The 20,617-nt window shown below is 51.1% G+C and overlaps 1 protein-coding gene across 1 annotated transcript in view; it reads left to right on the forward strand.

The window, feature by feature from the left end:
- The window catches only part of LOC117969247 (microtubule-actin cross-linking factor 1-like), a gene marked incomplete at its 3' end in the record, with an annotated part of 56,909 nt that overhangs the window by 29,237 nt on the left and 7,055 nt on the right, over positions 1-20,617 (forward strand). Inside the window, exons 3-6 of the mRNA XM_059019153.1 lie at positions 7,089-7,150; positions 9,173-9,262; positions 13,726-13,803; positions 13,985-14,077. Of these exons, the coding sequence (XP_058875136.1) occupies positions 7,089-7,150; positions 9,173-9,262; positions 13,726-13,803; positions 13,985-14,077 (323 nt within the window). The remainder of the gene's footprint in view (positions 1-7,088; positions 7,151-9,172; positions 9,263-13,725; positions 13,804-13,984; positions 14,078-20,617) is intronic.

Below are 20,617 nucleotides of genomic sequence, written 5' to 3' on the forward strand. Positions count from 1 at the left end.
GAGGGAGAGAGAGGTTCCCTTCCAATTCCTAATTAGCAGAGGAGAGAGAGAGAGCGAGGGACTTGCTGTTAATGCTTCATCAGTGCAGCCTGTTGTTTTGTTTTTGTCCGGCTTTGATTGAGAAGGGTGAAGGGCGTGAGGTTGTGCCTCAGTATCACAGTGCTGTCCCAGTTTTCATCTGTGTCCCTCCAGTCCGCTCTGCTTCCTCCTCTCTCTGTCTCTCCTCCTCTGTGTCCCAGGGCAGTGACACACCTCCTTCTCCTCGCTCACCTTACTCTCTGAAAACGTCTCCCGACTTGTTTAGACGTCTAATCATTTCTGTGGAGAGAGAGAGCGCTGACAGGGAGGCAGAAACACGACAAACTGCCTTTTTAAAATATTTCTTATCAGTTTTCAATATGAAGTGAAGTGGATTACTGGAACTGGAGGAAACGTTTCTGAACTGCAGTGTTTAAGAGATGGCCATTATTATTCTCTTGGTTTGCAAGGAAGCAGTAATTCTCAACAGAAAAGCCCAAACTGAACGCTAACAGACGCGATGCATTCAGGAGAAAGCACTTTCTGAGTGCTGGATGGGATCTAGTGTAAAGTCTGGATTGGTGGCTCAGCAGCTTTGCAGAAGTGTGGGTTCAGTTGCACGGAGATTGGCCGGGCAGGTGAGGGGGCTGTGTGTGACACCTCTACCTGAGACAGGTACTCTCCTGCGCTGGCTTTTACAGCAGAGCTGTCCACAGAAACTTCTCCCAGCTTTTTATTGAGCGAGTTGAACTCTTGAAAGTTTTTGGGGCTTTTTAAAAACCTTCAATTTAAGAAAAAAAAAACAAAAAACCACACACTGCTGTTTATTTTGGGGCAGCGTTTTATTTTATTTTTGTAACGTCAAAAACATTTTCAGAAACTGTTGCTGCCGTGTGACTGATGACACCGTCTCTTTAAAAAACCGCACCGTGGAGTGATAGTTTCACAGTCGTCGTTCTCTCCAGCTGGAACCGTCTCGCTGGAAACTCCTAACTCTTTCTATTTTTGTCTTCGAGATAAATCTTCTATTTAAAAACAAACAAACAAACCAAAAAAAAACTAAAACTGAAATCTTTATTTTATTGAATTATTTAAGCATTTATATATCGCACCAGCCTGACCTTTTTTTGTTGCATCAGAAAGCAAAACAAGAGTCCCAGATAAACTTTTTTGACTCCCTTAAACCTGGAAGTTGACAAAAGCGGAGCTGCTGGAGAACAGAACAGAACAGAAACCTGCTGCTGATCTCCACCCTGCAGCAAACCCACAGCACAGCGCAGCAGAGCACAGCGCAGTACAGCACAGCACAGCACAGCACAGTGCAGCACAGCACAGCACTGCCAGACAGCACAGCACAACACAGCACAGTGCAGCACAGCACAACACAGCACAGTGCAGCACAGCACAGCACAGCCAGACAGCACAGCACAACACAGCACAGTGCAGCACAGCACAGCCAGGCAGCCACAGCACAGCGCAGCACAGCGCAGCAGAGCACAGCACAGCACAGCACAGCACAGCACAGCACAGCACAACGCAGCACAGCGCAGCACAGCACAGTGCAGCAGAGCACAGCAGAGCACAGCACAGCCAGACAGCACAGCACAACACAGCACAGCACAGCACAGCACAGCACAGCCAGACAGCACAGCACAACACAGCACAGTGCAGCAGAGCACAGCACAGCCAGACAGCACAGCACAACACAACACAGTGCAGCACAGCACAGCCAGGCAGCCACAGCACAGCGCAGCACAGCGCAGCACAGCCAGACAGCACAGCACAACACAGCACAGTGCAGCACAGCACAGCCAGGCAGCACAGCACAACACAGCACAGTGCAGCACAGCACAGCCAGGCAGCCACAGCACAGCGCAGCACAGCACTGCCAGGCAGCCCCAGCACAGCACAGCACAGCGCTTTATATCTGCTGTGTGTTCAACCCGAATCCTCACCTAGCAGCGTGCTCAAGTCATTCACAAACGCACGCTGGAGAAGCTGCTGTGTTTGGTGATGTGGACAGTGTTTGGTGATGTGGACAGTGTTTGGTGATGTCTTTAGAGGTGTCGGACGTTTGCAGGGCTGCTAACACTCTGACGCTCTGCATTTAAGACACCCAGGACTGTGTGTGCTTGACAGTGGGTGGGAGGAACCAGCAGCCTTCCCTTTTCACATCCGAATCGGGGAGGGGCCGACTCTGACAGACAAACCCCTCCTCCGAAACACACATGGGACTGGCAGCTCTGAGAGTGTGCAGCCGAACTCGGGTTTGAAATAGCAACACTGAGAGAGAGGGAGGAAGAGAGGGGGAGGAAGAGAGGGGGAGGAAGAGAGAGGGAGGAAGAGAGAGGGAGGAAGAGAGAGGGAGGAAGAGAGAGGGGGAGGAAGAGAGAGGGAGGAAGAGAGAGGGGAGGAAGAGAGAGGGAGGAAGAGAGAGGGGGAGGAAGAGAGAGGGAGGAAGAGAGAGGGGAGGAAGAGAGAGGGAGGAAGAGAGAGGGAGGAAGAGAGAGGGGAGGAAGAGAGAGGGAGGAAGAGAGAGGGAGGAAGAGAGAGGGGAGGAAGAGAGGGGAGGAAGAGAGAGGGGAGGAAGAGAGAGGGGGAGGAAGAGAGAGGGGAGGAAGAGAGAGGGAGGAAGAGAGAGGGAGGAAGAGAGAGGGGAGGAAGAGAGAGGGAGGAAGAGAGAGGGGGAGGAAGAGAGAGGGAGGAAGAGAGGGGGAGGAAGAGAGAGGGGAGGAAGAGAGAGGGGAGGAAGAGAGAGGGGGAGGAAGAGAGAGGGGAGGAAGAGAGAGGGAGGAAGAGAGAGGGAGGAAGAGAGAGGGGAGGAAGAGAGGGGGAGGAAGAGAGAGGGGAGGAAGAGAGAGGGGAGGAAGAGAGAGGGGGAGGAAGAGAGAGGGAGGAAGAGAGAGGGAGGAAGAGAGAGGGAGGAAGAGAGAGGGGAGGAAGAGAGAGGGAGGAAGAGAGAGGGAGGAAGAGAGAGGGAGGAAGAGAGAGGGGGAGGAAGAGAGAGGGAGGAAGAGAGAGGGGAGGAAGAGAGAGGGAGGAAGAGAGAGGGAGGAAGAGAGAGGGGAGGAAGAGAGAGGGAGGAAGAGAGAGGGGAGGAAGAGAGAGGGGGAGGAAGAGAGAGGGGAGGAAGAGAGAGGGGAGGAAGAGAGAGGGGTTCGTTGCCGCTGCTGGTTCTGCGAGCCCCTGAGACTCTGCTTCTCTCGCGATCATTTCACCCTCCTGCTACTCTTCTTCCTTGGAGGAGCTTTGTAAGACAGAACAGAGACGAAGGCAGGAAGGAAGACAGGCAGGGAACCAGCTAGCTATCTTGCTGAATGAAGGATGTGGCAAGCGTATCCCAGCGAAGCTGGTTTGAAAGTACACCTGGTCACGCGAATGTGCTGCTTGGGTTAGTATCTCAGAGTGTGCGTGTGGGGGGTGGGGGGGTGGGGATAATGTGAAGGGGACTTTACACATGCGTTCTCTCTCTCTCTCTCTCTCTCTCTCTCTCTCTCTCTCTCTCTCTCTCTCTCTCTTTCTCTCTCTCTCTCTTTCTCTCTCTCTCTCTATTTTTATGTTTTACAAACTTCCGTTTTACGATATTTATTTTAAAACACACACACCATCTCACACTAAAACACCTGCACATACTTTTACACACACACACACACACACACACACAGCTATAAACACACATTTTCAGCCACAACACCACATACACGAAAACAACTCGACACACACACACCACACTGTCACACAGTCTTACACACACACTCTCACTATTATACTAAAACACACAGACCCCCCCTCACCCTCGCTCTCCTCCCCCTCGCTCTCCTGACACACAGACCCCCCCCCCTCGCTCTCCTGACACACAGACCCCCCCCTCGCTCTCCTGACACACAGACCCCCCCCCTCGCTCTCCTGACACACAGACCCTCCCCCTCGCTCTCCTGACACACAGACCCCCCCTCCCCCTCGCTCTCCCCCCCCTCCCCCTCGCTGTCCTCCCCCTCCCCCTCACTCTCCTGACACACAGACCCCCCCCCCCCTTGCTCTCCTGACACACAGACCCCCCCCTCGCTCTCCTGACACACTTGCTGTGTGTAGCCCGGGGTCTGAACCACATACCGTACCTGTCGGGACGCAGGGTGGCTTCGGACACGCTCTTCAATCCCCTGCAGGCCTCCTCTCTCTGCTTCATAAGGAGATCGCTCGGTGTATCAAAGAGTTTCTTTGTGTTTATTATTTAAGACAGCAAAAAGAACGCTGCTGCACTGTAATAAATACAAACAGCAGCATGACTTTGAAACCTGAAGAGCTAAGTGTTCAGTGCTGTGGAGGGCATGCAGGTGTCAGTGTGTATGCGTTCTCTCAGTGCTGTGGAGGTGTCAGTGTGGATTCGTTCTCTCGGTGCTGTGGAGGGCGTGCAGGTGTCAGTGTGGATTCGTTCTCTCAGTGCTGTGGAGGGCGTGCAGGTGTCAGTGTGGATTCGTTCTCTCAGTGCTGTGGAGGGCGTGCAGGTGTCAGTGTGGATTCGTTCTCTCGGTGCTGTGGAGGGCGTGCAGGTGTCAGTGTGGATTCGTTCTCTCAGTGCTGTGGAGGGCGTGCAGGTGTCAGTGTGGATTCGTTCTCTCAGTGCTGTGGAGGGCGTGCAGGTGTCAGTGTGGATTCGTTCTCTCGGTGCTGTGGAGGGCGTGCAGGTGTCAGTGTGGATTCGTTCTCTCAGTGCTGTGGAGGGCGTGCAGGTGTCAGTGTGGATTCGTTCTCTCAGTGCTGTGGAGGGCGTGCAGGTGTCAGTGTGGATTCGTTCTCTCAGTGCTGTGGAGGGCGTGCAGGTGTCAGTGTGGATTCGTTCTCTCAGTGCTGTGGAGGGCGTGCAGGTGTCAGTGTGGATTCGTTCTCTCAGTGCTGTGGAGGGCGTGCAGGTGTCAGTGTGGATTCGTTCTCTCAGTGCTGTGGAGGGCGTGCGGGTGTCAGTGTGGATTCGTTCTCTCAGTGCTGTGGAGGGCGTGCAGGTGTCAGTGTGGATTCGTTCTCTCAGTGCTGTGGAGGGCGTGCAGGTGTCAGTGTGGATTCGTTCTCTCAGTGCTGTGGAGGGCGTGCAGGTGTCAGTGTGGATTCGTTCTCTCGGTGCTGTGGAGGGCGTGCAGGTGTCAGTGTGGATTCGTTCTCTCAGTGCTGTGGAGGGCGTGCAGGTGTCAGTGTGGATTCGTTCTCTCAGTGCTGTGGAGGGCGTGCAGGTGTCAGTGTGGATTCGTTCTCTCAGTGCTGTGGAGGGCGTGCGGGTGTCAGTGTGGATGCGTTCTCTCAGTGCTGTGGAGGGCGTGCGGGTGTCAGTGTGGATTCGTTCTCTCGGTGCTGTGGAGGGCGTGCGGGTGTCAGTGTGGATTCGTTCTCTCAGTGCTGTGGAGGGCGTGCGGGTGTCAGTGTGGATTCGTTCTCTCAGTGCTGTGGAGGGCGTGCAGGTGTCAGTGTGGATTCGTTCTCTCGGTGCTGTGGAGGGCGTGCAGGTGTCAGTGTGGATTCGTTCTCTCAGTGCTGTGGAGGGCGTGCAGGTGTCAGTGTGGATTCGTTCTCTCAGTGCTGTGGAGGGCGTGCAGGTGTCAGTGTGGATTCGTTCTCTCGGTGCTGTGGAGGGCGTGCAGGTGTCAGTGTGGATTCGTTCTCTCGGTGCTGTGGAGGGCGTGCAGGTGTCAGTGTGGATTCGTTCTCTCAGTGCTGTGGAGGGCGTGCGGGTGTCAGTGTGGATGCGTTCTCTCAGTGCTGTGGAGGGCGTGCAGGTGTCAGTGTGGATGCGTTCTCTCGGTGCTGTGGAGGGCATGCGGGTGTCAGTGTGGATGCGTTCTCTCGGTGCTGTGGAGGGCGTGCAGGTGTCAGTGTGGATTCGTTCTCTCGGTGCTGTGGAGGGCGTGCGGGTGTCAGTGTGGATTCGTTCTCTCGGTGCTGTGGAGGGCGTGCGGGTGTCAGTGTGGATTCGTTCTCTCGGTGCTGTGGAGGGCGTGCAGGTGTCAGTGTGGATTCGTTTTCTCGGTGCTGTGGAGGGCGTGCGGGTGTCAGTGTGGATTCGTTCTCTCGGTGCTGTGGAGGGCTGTTTTAAACAGTCTCTCGAGTCATTAGAAATGAACTCCTCTCCCCAGCAGCACTTCACGCTGTGTGTCCTGCTGGCCTGGCCCTGGTTTAGGAGCTTGTTCGGCTCTGAACAGGATGTGATAGAGACCGCGAGATGGTTTCCGTGACAACGGCCCAAACAAACACAGCACTTTCCTGCAGTGATAAGGAGAAGCTATTTCAAGAAAGCCTTCTCATTTCTGGAGTGCTGACTCATGCACAGGGGCGCTGAGTTTCACAGAACAAAACCAAGCGCACATGCAGGCCTCTGCCAGATCATTTGCCGCGCTTGAGGTTGAATATCTGAAGAGTCCTAGATGGGAGCTGGAGCATTTCACAGCACAGGATTGCATCACACACTTTGAGTGTTGTGTGACGCACCGCTGCCCCCTGTCGGTGAGATGAGGTTAAGCTCTCTGATCACAGGCGCAGGCGGGCTCTTCTGCGTTGTGGTTCAGACGCTCGCTCGGGGTGTGGGGTGGCGGGTTCGAGCCCAGCCTCCGCTCTGTTACACACAGATTGGTGTTTGGAGTCTTGGGGGATCCCCAGTGCTGTAAAACGCTCGAAAATAAAAGCCAGCTGTGGTTTATCCTGACAGCGTGTAGGCAGATCTAATCAAGTTAGTATATCAATATATCTGCTCAAGCAAACTTCTCAATTTCCCTACCAGGAACGGACCTTGGCTAACTGAGTTTAATTAGTGAATGTTCAAATGGATTAATGCACTAAACATCTCTCCCCTCCTCTCTCCTCTCTCCTCTCTCTCTCTCTCTCTCTCTCTCTCTCTCTCTCTCCTCTCCTTCTCTCCCCTCTCTTCTCCTCTCTCCTCTCTCTCTCTCTGCCCTCTCTCTCTCTCCTCTCCTCCTCTCCCCTCTCTTCTCCTCTCTCCTCTCTCTCTCTCTCTCTCTCTCCCCCCTCTCTTCTCTCCTCTCTCTCTCCCCCCTCTCTTCTCTCTCCTCTCCTCTCTCTCTCTACAGATGAGCGTGACCGAGTCCAGAAGAAAACCTTCACGAAATGGGTGAACAAGCACCTGATCAAGGTGAGAGTCCTGCTGCTGTGACTGGCTTCCCATAACACAAGTGATAAGTGAGCTCGCATCGAACACACATCATGAAAGGGAGGCCAGTGTGTGAAGGACAGACCTTCATTTTAGTGCACAGAAAACTGTGTTCCTGTTTATGTAACGCAGTGTGGTACAAATGACATGCATGCATTCAATACACACACACACACACACACACACACACACACACACACACACACACACACACACACACGTATTGTTCTGAAGCAGCAATAAGGATGTCACTGTTTATCTGCAGCAAACATCCTGCTGGGTGGAGTGGAGGTCAGCGAGACAGAGCCGAGCTGGGAGCTTTGTATTGGGGATTGCGTGCGTGTGCTTGTGCGTGGGTGTGGGTGTGCGTGTGCGTGTGCGTGTGCGTGTGCAGAGACATTCAAACGACTGTGTTTTCAGAGAATCCTGGAAGTCTTCTAGACTGCAGCCTCCAGGCCCCCCTCTACCCCCCCTCCCCTCCCCTCCTCCCTTGTCTGGTTCACTGTAGTCTCCGGGTGGCAGGCTGGCTCATGTGGTATTTCTGTTGGGGCGCTGTGAGGAACGCCTGCTTGAAATCTCTCGCCCCCCGTTGTTCGTGTCACTGCTTCACTCCGGCACGCAGAGGGGACAGTCTCACCAGGCTGCGTTCTGTGGTGGGGAGCTCCCTCTGGTGGTCACAGGCAGCAGCGCGGTGGAAGCTGGTTGCGTGAGAGCCTGCAGGTTTTTGCATCACTGAACTGCATGGTGTCAAATGTATACTTTTACATGGAACAGCGAAACGTGTGTCCAGTTTGGAGTGTCCTTTTATTTCGTTTTACACTCCTCCTAAAGCCTGTCTGACTTGGAACAGCAGTAAGGATAGTTTACCCACTTCTAGGTTTTTTATTCAACTTCTGTTCACCACTGTGTTCGACAGCTCTGTCGTAGCCAGTTCACTCACGCTGTCGAGGGCACAGACTGGTCTGCAGGGTGTGGTCTGCACGCACAGACTGGTCTGCAGGGTATGGTCTGCACGCACAGACTGGTCTGCAGGGTATGGTCTGCACGCACAGACTGGTCTGCAGGGTATGGTCTGCACGCACAGACTGGTCTGCAGGGTATGGTCTGCACACAGAAATATGGCTATCAGAGTGAAAGGAAGACAATAAAACAGGCAGCTTAAATATAACGGGGAACAAATGGCACGCGGCGGGTTACTTGAGACCCCAACTGTTAACCCCCCCCTCCGACACAGACACTTGTGTGTGCTGTGAGTGAGGAGCAGTGCTGAATAACAGATGGAATTGCAGATACCCGATACACACCAGCAGTAAGAGAACCCCCCCCCCCCCCCCGCGCTGGCAGCTGTAAGGCAGGGCTTGGGGGTGAGACTGAAAGGCTTCATTGTGAAGTATCTTCAGATCTTCCTCTGTATTATTAGGAGTATCGAGTCTCCAGAGCTCACAGTGATCCCGGTTTCTATCTGTTTGTCAAACCATCTCCGTGTGCTTTTGACATGTCTGTCTCGAATGTCCTGCCTGCCTCTGTGTCTCCCTGACTCTCTCTCTGCCTCTCTCCCTGACTCTTTGTCTCCCTGCCTCTCTGTCTCCCTGCCTCTCTCCCTGCCTCCCTGCACATGTGTACACAGCAAGCATGTGGGAGGGCGGGCTGTGACCAAAACAGAGAGCTGTTATTGAGTAATCAAAGGTGTGTGTGTGTGTGTGTGTGTGAAGACACTGAGAGACTTCTAGTGGAAACGTTTGCCATTGAATTTTAGTTTCTTAGTGTTTGTAAACTTGCATGTTTCCCAGGTTGATAGTGAGCAGGGCTGGAACTTGGTTGTATGAGTGATGTATGGAGAGCTGATTGATTTTCAATCTTCTTATCTGGAGCTTGTCCCCTGTGATTCTCATTATATTCGGGACTCCTCTTCATCGCGGTGATGGTAAGAGGAGCGGGGCTGATGGTTTGCTGTGGTCTGCTCCCCTGTAACACCCCTCTCTCTCTCCTCTCTCTCCCCTGCAGGTCCGCAAACACATCGCAGATCTGTACGAGGACCTGAGGGACGGACACAACCTGATCTCCCTGCTGGAGGTGCTGTCTGGAGTCACACTGGTGAGAGAGAGAGAGAGAGAGAGACTCCCTGAGACGAACACACACACACCACACACACACACCACACACACCACACACACCACACACACACACACACACACACCACACACACACACACACACACACACACACACACACACACACCACACACACACACACACACACACACACACACCACACACACACACACACACACACACACACACATCACAGATCTGTACGAGGACCTGAGCGTATGTATAATGCAGACACACACATTTATTTATATGTCTGTATTATATATACGCTATGTATAAACACATACGCATGTGTAAGATACACAGAATGTATTTGTAAATATGTTGCACAGAGCGTCCCGGGCTCCGGTTCTGTGGTTCTGGTTCTGGTTCTGGTTCTGGTTCAGGATTTCTTTCTGCGCAGTTCAGTTCTGTTATTTTATGCTTATTGTACTCCACTCCTGTTCATTTTTATCATTTCTGTTTATTTTTCTTTGCTTTCATGTATGTATACCCCCCATCTTCTCTCTCTCTCTCTCTCTCTCTCTCTCTCTCTCTCTATGTGTTATCCTCCCCCGTCTCTCTCGGTGTGTGTCTCTGTCTCTGTCTCTGTGTGTGTGTGGTGTCCTCCCCCATCTCTGTCTCTGTGTGTGGTGTCCTCCCCCCGTCTCCTCCCGTTAGCAGAGGGACCACTCGTCTCTGCGCAGAGTGTGTCTCGCCCGGACTGTCCCTCTGATCTGGGACAGCAATGAAGACAATGAGGACAGTGAGGACAGCAAGGGAGTACGTCCCCAAATCACTGCATGCAAACTGGGGGGGGCTGGACTAACACAGGGGCCTGAATAAGACTCCCATTACATCTCCACACTGAGTGAGGCTTTCCAGGGTTTACCACCCCAGTGAAAGCATGTGGCCAGAGTCTCTCTGGAGGGATCTCACACACGAGCTTCAGGGTCTCTCTGGAGGGATCTTACACACGAGCTTCAGGGTCTCTCTGGAGGGATCTCACACACTAGCTTCAGGGTCTCTCTGGAGGGATCTCACACACGAGCTTCAGGGTCTCTCTGGAGGGATCTTACACACGAGCTTCAGGGTCTCTCTGGAGGGATCTCACACACGAGGTTAAGGGTTTCTCTGGAGGGATCTCACACACGAGCTTCAGGGTCTCTCTGGAGGGATCTCACACACGAGCTTCGTTAGCCCAGCCGTGTGAGCCACACGCTCGGGTATTGCACACAGCCGTAGCCGAGTCTTGTGATTATTATTAGAATCACAGGAAGTCCTTGTCACGGCTGCATCACAGTTCCAGGACTTCCTGTTATCCTGTGTGTGCTGACGTCATCCCCTGCAGCGGCATCGTTCTCATGGTATAAAATCGGACAGGCTTTTCTATTCTGTGTATTGGCAGCTCCAGAGAGCAGTGTTGGTCTCTGTGATTTCTGATCGTTCTCATGGTATAAAATCGGACAGGCTTTTCTATTCTGTGTATTGGCAGCTCCAGAGAGCAGTGTTGGTCTCTGTGATTTCTGATCGTTCTCATGGTATAAAATCGGACAGGCTTTTCTATTCTGTGTATTGGCAGCTCCAGAGAGCAGTGTTGGTCTCTGTGATTTCTGATCGTTCTCATGGTATAAAATCGGACAGGCTTTTCTATTCTGTGTATTGGCAGCTCCAGAGAGCAGTGTTGGTCTCTGTGATTTCTGATCGTTCTCATGGTATAAAATCGGACAGGCTTTTCTATTCTGTGTATTGGCAGCTCCAGAGAGCAGTGTTGGTCTCTGTGATTTCTGATCGTTCTCATGGTATAAAATCGGACAGGCTTTTCTATTCTGTGTATTGGCAGCTCCAGAGAGCAGTGTTGGTCTCTGTGATTTCTGATCGTTCTCATGGTATAAAATCGGACAGGCTTTTCTATTCTGTGTATTGGCAGCTCCAGAGAGCAGTGTTGGTCTCTGTGATTTCTGATCGTTCTCATGGTATAAAATCGGACAGGCTTTTCTATTCTGTGTATTGGCAGCTCCAGAGAGCAGTGTTGGTCTCTGTGATTTCTGATCGTTCTCATGGTATAAAATCGGACAGGCTTTTCTATTCTGTGTATTGGCAGCTCCAGAGAGCAGTGTTGGTCTCTGTGATTTCTGATCGTTCTCATGGTATAAAATCGGACAGGCTTTTCTATTCTGTGTATTGGCAGCTCCAGAGAGCAGTGTTGGTCTCTGTGATTTCTGATCGTTCTCATGGTATAAAATCGGACAGGCTTTTCTATTCTGTGTATTGGCAGCTCCAGAGAGCAGTGTTGGTCTCTGTGATTTCTGATCGTTCTCATGGTATAAAATCGGACAGGCTTTTCTATTCTGTGTATTGGCAGCTCCAGAGAGCAGTGTTGGTCTCTGTGATTTCTGATCGTTCTCATGGTATAAAATCGGACAGGCTTTTCTATTCTGTGTATTGGCAGCTCCAGAGAGCAGTGTTGGTCTCTGTGATTTCTGATCGTTCTCATGGTATAAAATCGGACAGGCTTTTCTATTCTGTGTATTGGCAGCTCCAGAGAGCAGTGTTGGTCTCTGTGATTTCTGATCGTTCTCATGGTATAAAATCGGACAGGCTTTTCTATTCTGTGTATTGGCAGCTCCAGAGAGCAGTGTTGGTCTCTGTGATTTCTGATCGTTCTCATGGTATAAAATCGGACAGGCTTTTCTATTCTGTGTATTGGCAGCTCCAGAGAGCAGTGTTGGTCTCTGTGATTTCTGATCGTTCTCATGGTATAAAATCGGACAGGCTTTTCTATTCTGTGTATTGGCAGCTCCAGAGAGCAGTGTTGGTCTCTGTGATTTCTGATCGTTCTCATGGTATAAAATCGGACAGGCTTTTCTATTCTGTGTATTGGCAGCTCCAGAGAGCAGTGTTGGTCTCTGTGATTTCTGATCGTTCTCATGGTATAAAATCGGACAGGCTTTTCTATTCTGTGTATTGGCAGCTCCAGAGAGCAGTGTTGGTCTCTGTGATTTCTGATCGTTCTCATGGTATAAAATCGGACAGGCTTTTCTATTCTGTGTATTGGCAGCTCCAGAGAGCAGTGTTGGTCTCTGTGATTTCTGATCGTTCTCATGGTATAAAATCGGACAGGCTTTTCTATTCTGTGTATTGGCAGCTCCAGAGAGCAGTGTTGGTCTCTGTGATTTCTGATCGTTCTCATGGTATAAAATCGGACAGGCTTTTCTATTCTGTGTATTGGCAGCTCCAGAGAGCAGTGTTGGTCTCTGTGATTTCTGATCGTTCTCATGGTATAAAATCGGACAGGCTTTTCTATTCTGTGTATTGGCAGCTCCAGAGAGCAGTGTTGGTCTCTGTGATTTCTGATCGTTCTCATGGTATAAAATCGGACAGGCTTTTCTATTCTGTGTATTGGCAGCTCCAGAGAGCAGTGTTGGTCTCTGTGATTTCTGATCGTTCTCATGGTATAAAATCGGACAGGCTTTTCTATTCTGTGTATTGGCAGCTCCAGAGAGCAGTGTTGGTCTCTGTGATTTCTGATCGTTCTCATGGTATAAAATCGGACAGGCTTTTCTATTCTGTGTATTGGCAGCTCCAGAGAGCAGTGTTGGTCTCTGTGATTTCTGATCGTTCTCATGGTATAAAATCGGACAGGCTTTTCTATTCTGTGTATTGGCAGCTCCAGAGAGCAGTGTTGGTCTCTGTGATTTCTGATCGTTCTCATGGTATAAAATCGGACAGGCTTTTCTATTCTGTGTATTGGCAGCTCCAGAGAGCAGTGTTGGTTTCTGTTCGTACGCGGGGTGTCTTCATATAAATATGGCTGCAGCTTCGCCTCGTGTTTCTCGCCCCCCCCCAAACTGCACAGGATGTCACCTCAGATACAGACAGAGACGCTCTGCTCTGCCGTGAATTCTCTCATAAAACCTGGAATGTGTTGGAATGGGAGTCTCATGTGGATCCCTGCCGTGCAGTTTGAAAAACATCGGAGACACACTAGCACGGTCTCTGTGTGTGTGCACTAGCACAGTCTCGGTGTGTGTGTGTGTGAGTGTGTGCGTGTGCACTAGCATGGTCCCTGTGTGTGTGTGTGTGTTTTTATTCACACAAGAGAGTGACAACTAACCGTGAATGCTGAATAACTCATCAGTGCACGCGTGTGATTTTATGTTGAATATATGTCGTAATCACTATTTTAGTTTGACGGTGCTAAAGAGCTGAGAATGGATTGTTTAGTGAAGTGCTTATTATTATTATGATTATTATTATTATTATTATTATTATGATTAGGTGCAGTGTAATGAGCGCGCTACAGAGCTGAGGGTGGGGTGTTTAGACTTGTGTTTCATTCCTCCTAACTGAACAGTTTGCTTTTGACACTCTGTCTGTCTGATTCATCACAGCTCTCAGATTTGGGGATGAATGAAGGAATGTCATCCCTGTTCATTTGGGGATTTTGTTTTTTCCCCTCCCCAGCCTCGGGAGAAAGGCAGGATGCGTTTCCATCAGTTACAGAACGTTCAGATCGCCCTGGACTTCCTGAAGCAGAGACAGGTATGACAGGATACTGCCGTGCTTCTCTCAGCCTGGTGCTGGGCAGCGCGCTTTCTGAACACTTTATAAAAGTATATTTACCACAGTTAACCCTGCATTGCCATGTTTAATAATATCCTTTGCAAACCTTGCTGCTGTTTACAATGCTTAAAGAAACTCCCCTGCATGTTAACGTTGGCAGGTGAAGCTGGTGAATATCCGAAACGATGACATCACAGACGGGAATCCTAAACTCACCCTGGGTCTGATCTGGACCATCATCCTGCACTTCCAGGTAAGGAGCGCCGGGAACATCGCAGGCGTGCGTGCGTGTTCCACGGAATATCCACGAACAGGACACTGAGGAAGGCGTCCCATCAAGGGATTGCTGTTGAAGTGATAAGGTTTCGTTTCATGTTCTCTACACCAGTCCTGGCCTACCTGGTGCTGCTTCTGGGTACGGCAGCCTAAGATTAGTGTGATCAGACTCTGTGAAACCAGCCTGGTGTCGTGCTGTTTTATGATCCCCTGCTGATTTGAGTTCTAATCATAATTCTGTAAATATCTCGCGGGATGTTGCTGGGTTAAGGGTGCAGTCTTTTGTGTTATTTTAAGAACACGTTTTCCTCAGCAGCGAGATTAATTTATTCATTGATTTTGTTTTGAGGTGGGATCTGTCGGGGGTATGCATGCAGTAGTTCTGCAGCAGGAGGTGCGTTTCTGTTCAGTGCTGTGCTTGGGGCTCTCCCTTTCTCGTGTCTGTGGAGTGTGTGTCCTGTCTTCTAGAGCTGGCTTAGTGACCTTGTGTTCAGGTGGCTTGACAGCCGTCTGAAATTTTAATTCACTGCAGAAAAGAAAGGAGGGAAGCCTGCGCTGTCTCGGTGCACCACTAGGGGGTGCTGCTGCATTGCTAGAGAGGGGGTGCTGCTGGTGAGGCTCGGCTCAGCAAGGACAGAGCCACGCAGGAGGAACAGAAGAACGTTTAGGAGCGAGAGGAGGCTGTTCAGCCCTTCGGTGCTCGCCTGGTTCCTCGTAGCTGATTGTGTCGAGTCTGGTCAGTGAGCCGGCTGCTCTGCCTGTGAAATCACCGCAGGCGCTGTTAACCCCTCGCTGACCTGCCGAGAGCGCCCTGACCTTACAGATGGGATCCCTTTCTTTATTCAGTATCCCTGTTCTTGTGTCAGAGATGCTTTGATTTAATTCTCAATATTTATGTAGAAGTTGCCCAAAGTGAAAGCACAGCAAAAAGTAATAAAGCACAGTGGAAGCATTGTAAAGCACAGAGAGGTGTGGTAAAGCATAGGGAAGCATTGTAAAGCACAGAGAGGTCTGGTAAAGCATAGGCAAGCATTGTAAAGCACAGAGAGGTCTGGTAAAGCATAGGGAAGCATTGTACAGCACAGAGAGGTCTGGTAAAGCATAGGGAAGCATTGTAAAGCACAGAGAGGTCTAGTAAAGCATAGGGAAGCATTGTAAAGCACAGAGAGGTCTGGTAAAGCATAGGGAAGCATTGTGAAGCACACAGAGGAAAAAAATACTGTTTGTCACGAGAGTGTGTCTGTATGTGACTGTCTGTGTGTGTGTGTGTGTCTTTCTCATTGTGTGTGTGTGTGTGTCTGTCTCTCTCGTTGAGTGTCTCTGTGTGTGTGTGTGTGTGTCTCTCTCGTTGTGTGTGTGTGTCTCTCGTTGTGTGTCTCTGTGTGTGTCTCTCTCGTTGTGTGTCTGTGTGTGTGTCTCTCTCGTTGTGTGTCTCTGTGTGTGTGTGTGTGTGTGTGTCTCTCTCGTTGTGTGTCTCTGTGTGTGTGTGTGTGTGTCTCTCTCGTTGTGTGTCTGCGTGGGCTCACCTGTCACGCCTAATGAAATCTTTTGAAGACCTGGCTTTTACAGAAAAGAATGAGATTAGCTCTCTCTCTCGCTCTCTCTCTCTCTCTCTCTCTCTCTCCCTCAGTCCTCTTAAATGTTTTCTTTTTTCATCTTCTTTCTGTCTTATCTGTCCATCAATCCAGACTTTTTCTTCCTTCTCTTTTCTATCTCCCCTCTGTCGCTCTGCCTTTTCTCTATCAATCTTTCTCCCTCCATCACCCCATATCTGACTTTACTCTGAATGTGAGACGCTCCCTTCATTACCTCATTCGAGAGAGAGAGAGACTGAGTAGAGTGATATATATATATATATATAATATATATATATATATATATATATATATATATATATATATATGAAATACAGAACTGTGAAGTCTACAGAGACAGACAGAGAGAGGCTGAGGAGAATGATATATATATATAATACAGAACTGTGTATACGTCTACAGAGACAGAGAGCGAATGGGAGCTCAGCAACAGCATCAGGCAGTCTGCCAATCACATCCTGGCCAGCTTTTGGGTCAAGTGTGTGTGAGCAAAGCTGGAGAATAGGAAGGGGGAGGAGAGAGAGAGAGAAGGATGGGGGAGGAGAGCGAGGGAGAGGGAGAGGGAGGGGGAGAGGAGGGAGGACTGTCAGTGGCTTTCTCAATCTGCAGCAGACTGGAGCTGCTCTGTTTTCTGAGAGAGAGAGAGAGAGAGAGAGAGAGAGATAGAGACGAGGCACGCAGGCCTCCGGCACACTCCATCATCTCTGTCTCTCCTCTTCTGCGCTGGATGCTCTTTGATAACGTCTGCTTGAGAAAGGAAGGAGAATGATGCAGCGCTGACTGGAGAGAAAGGGGGACGGATCGGAGCCTGGGCTCTGTCTGTTTTGCAGTTGGCAGCGCTGGAGGAGCAGGGCAGAGCAATGCTCAGAGAGCTGACCTGCACACAGCCTGCAGAAAGAGGAGGAGGCTGTCGGGACTCGGATTAAACAAGATCAAAAAATAAAAAGCAAACGAGCAGAAGAGGAGCAACTCCCTGCATCCCTCTTCCGTTCTTCCACACCAGCCTCCCTCTCTCCTCTCCCCTTTGATTTCTCTCTGTCCTCGATCCTCTCACTTCCCCTCTTCTTCCTCCTCCCCTCTCTCCTCTCCCCTCTCTCTCCTCCTCTCTCCCTCACCCCTTCTCTTCCCCTCCTCTCTCCCATCACCCCTTCTCTTCTCCCTCCTCTCTCCCATCACCCCTTCTCTTCCCCTCCTCTCTCCATCACCCCTTCTCTTCTCCCTCCTCTCTCCCATCACCCCTTCTCTTCTCCCTCCTCTCTCCCATCACCCCTTCTCTTCTCCCTCCTCTCTCCCATCACCCCTTCTCTTCTCCCTCCTCTCTCCCATCACCCCTTCTCTTCTCCCTCCTCTCTCCCTCGCTATGGGCAGCTCTCTGGGCTGTGTGAAGGAGCAGAGAGAATCTACAGCAGGAGCCTCGGGTTCCGGGGGTGCTGCTAATATCGGAGGGGTCCCGGGGGGATCCCCGCTGTCCCCCAAAAAGAAGAAGCGACGTTTCAGACGCAGACGCAAGCACAAGAGCAAAGGGGCGGCCGGGGGTGACAAAACAGTAACGAGGGGCAACGCAAACAACGACGATGGGAGCGAGACGCGAAACGAGGCGGAACCCTGCAGCCCAGGCGACCCCAGCACCAAGAAACTCAACATCGAGGGGTTGCCCCCCAAAACCAGCGGGGTACCCCGTGATTCTCCGATACCAGGGTCCCCCAGAATCGGAACGGCCAGGACAAGCTCAGAGACCAGCAGGCATGTTTCCGATGCAGACAGGGCTGGCATGGGGGGGCCGGGTCATGCTGGCAACATCACCCCTACTGGCGGGAGGCTGTATCGCGTCAGGGAGAGTCTGCAGGCGGTGCTGCAGAGACCCAGGCTCGTCCAATCAGAGCCCGAGGAAGAGGAATCCTTCGAGACAGAGGAATCCCCCACGGCGGAAAAGAACATCGTCCGCATCCGAGAGATCGGGGGGCACCTGTCTGTGGTGCGGACGCTGTACCCCAGGACTGAGAACGATTGGGGTGCAGGGCCGGGGCAGGGAGTGGAGGAGGGGGTTTTCACAGTGGAGCTGGAGAATGGTGGGGGACCGTTTTTGGCAGAGGTGCTGCTGGTGACGGCCACAGAGGATGAGCCTGGGAGCCCGGTGGGAAGTGAGAGAGGACACAGTTTGGCAGGCGGCTCGGAGGAAATCGAAGACTCCTTAATCTCAGATCGGAGACCCGGAGCTGAAACAAAACAAGAGGGTAATACTCCCGCGACGGTGAGAAGTGGGGGTGCCACCGGGGTCGCCAGCTGTACCCCGGAACTGAGCGACTCTGCAGCGGAGATTACAGACTGGGAATCTGAAGATTGGGAAGGAGCGGGAGCCAGCCCCCAGGTGAACACCGCCCTCCCCTCACCCCTCGCCCCTCGCCCCTCACTCAGCAGCGACCTGGCCGATCTCTCAGGGGCCCCCAAATCCTCGGGGTACTTCAGCGACCTCCCCCTCACCTCCCCGCTGACGGACTCCGAGCTGCTGGACTGGACCCCCTCTCTCGACAGCCCCCTCTCTCCCCACGGAGGGGCGCCTCCCCCAAGGGTCAGTACACAGCCTGGTCACGCTCCACGGAGCTGCTCCTTCACCCTCAGGGAGACGCTCTAGCAGGCAGACAGACAGCAATCCAGCAGACGTGAAGACCTGGAGAAAGATCCCGCACTGAATTTATTAAGCTTCTCTTTCTGTTGTAGCTGTTGTAGTTGTAGAGGCTGAAATGTGTCCAGTCATCTCAGCGTTGTTCTTTTGACAAAATGGAAATTACGCTACCTGATTACCCAGGATTATACGAGGGAGGGTGTGTGTGCGTGCGTGCGTGCGTGTGTGTGTGTCCTGTCGGGATGGGGGTGGGGGAGGGGATGGGGGTGGGGGTGATGGGTTAAAAACAGCTTTGCCAGTATAAATCTGCTGAAGGCAAAACTGTCCTGAACAGCCCCAAAGATTTCAGAACCGCTTGTGGGCTTGTTTGTGTGTCGCAGACCGAACTAGACTTTTTTTAAATATAAATTTAGCAGGAAATAGTATTTTTTTTTGTTTTTCTTCCATTAAAATCCCTTGTTGGTGCCTCACAGGAAGCAGATTGTGTCGTGTAATTAGTCCCCTGAGCTTTCTCACAATATCCTCTCTCCTCTCTCCTCTCTCCTCTCTCTCCTCTCTCCTCTCCTATCTCTCCTCTCTCCTCTCCTCTCTCTCCTCTCTCCTCTCTCCTCTCTCTCCTCTCTCCTCTCCTATCTCTCCTCTCTCCTCTCCTCTCTTCTCTCTCCTCTCTTCTCTCCTCTCTCTCCTCTCTCTCCTCTCTCTCCTCTCTCCTCTGCTCTCTTTACGCACCTCTCTCTGTCTCTGTGGACCCCAGAGCTAATTGCACTCTATATTTAAATTCATGCATATTGCAGTTCGAGGGATGCACAACATATTCATGAACAAGATTTCTTACACAGAGACAGCAGAGAACAAGCTCTGTTTTTCCATAGAGACGTGCAGCACAGTGTCTGTGTGTGTGTGTGTGTGTGTGTGTGAGTGTTTGCGTGTCTTTCTGTACAGTATAGGACCAGCGTGTATGAAGCAGGATAGGATAAGAAATGAAACCACTCACTTTGCTGTTCTGTTTTCATTACAGTTTAATGGGAAATACATAAACAAGTGGCAGTTCATAAACATAGCCGTTCTGTATTGCTAGATAAAGAGAGAACAGTCTGGACAAAACCAGTGCACTAGTGAGATGGCTTGATCATTAAAACCCTTTGCGTGTTTGAAAGAGGAGGCGATCATCTGTTCAGGGCTGCCGAGATGGTTATTAAGTAAGGGGTCCGAGTCGTGGTTATGAGGGTGATACAGAGCAGTGTGTGTGCACGGTGTATGTGCAGCCTGTGTGTGATTCAGAGGCAACGCACCCTTACAAAATAACACGATTGCACAACCTGATTTCACTGAGCTGCGTCACGCCAATTTAAATGAGCAGCAACAATTCACAGCAGGGCTGCACTGTGACTTGGCTGAGGCCTGTCTTTAGATATTTCTCATGGAGGGACTGTCTCTCTCTCTCTCGCTCTCTCTCTCGCTCTCTCTCTCGCTCTCTCTCTCTCTCGCTCTCTCTCAGCGTCTTGCATTCATGAAGGCAGCTGTGTCTCTATATCAGTGCAGTCCTAGCGTTGTGTTCAGTGTAATGAGTAGAGGTGTGTTGACACGGAGTCTCCAGTAGTTCTGTGTGTGAGTGTGATGTTAGTGGTGGTAATGAGTAGAGGTGTGTTGACACTGAGTCTCCAGTAGTTCTGTGTGTGAGTGTGATGTTAGTGGTGGTAATGTGTAGAGGTGTGTTGTCACTGAGTCTCCAGTAGTTCTGTGTGTGAGTGTGTTGTTAGTGGTGGTAATGTGTAGAGGTGTGTTGACACTGAGTCTCCAGTAGTTCTGTGTGTGAGTGTGATGTTAGTGGTGGTAATGTGTAGAGGTGTGTTGACACTGAGTCTCCAGTAGTTCTGTGTGTGAGTGTGATGTTAGTGGTGGTAATGTGTAGAGGTGTGTTGTCACTGAGTCTCCAGTAGTTCTGTGTGTGAGTGTGATGTTAGTGGTGGTAATGTGTAGAGGTGTGTTGTCACTGAGTCTCCAGTAGTTCTGTGTGTGAGTGTGATGTTAGTGGTGGTAATGTGTAGAGGTGTGTTGTCACTGAGTCTCCAGTAGTTCTGTGTGTGAGTGTGATGTTAGTGGTGGTAATGTGTAGAGGTGTGTTGACACTGAGTCTCCAGTAGTTCTGTGTGTGAGTGTGATGTTAGTGGTGGTAATGTGTAGAGGTGTGTTGTCACTGAGTCTCCAGTAGTTCTGTGTGTGAGTGTGTTGTTAGTGGTGGTAATGTGTAGAGGTGTGTTGACACTGAGTCTCCAGTAGTTCTGTGTGTGAGTGTGAT

This window comes from Acipenser ruthenus, unplaced genomic scaffold, assembly GCF_902713425.1.
Source record: "Acipenser ruthenus unplaced genomic scaffold, fAciRut3.2 maternal haplotype, whole genome shotgun sequence".
Taxonomy (NCBI): Eukaryota; Metazoa; Chordata; class Actinopteri; order Acipenseriformes; family Acipenseridae; genus Acipenser; species Acipenser ruthenus.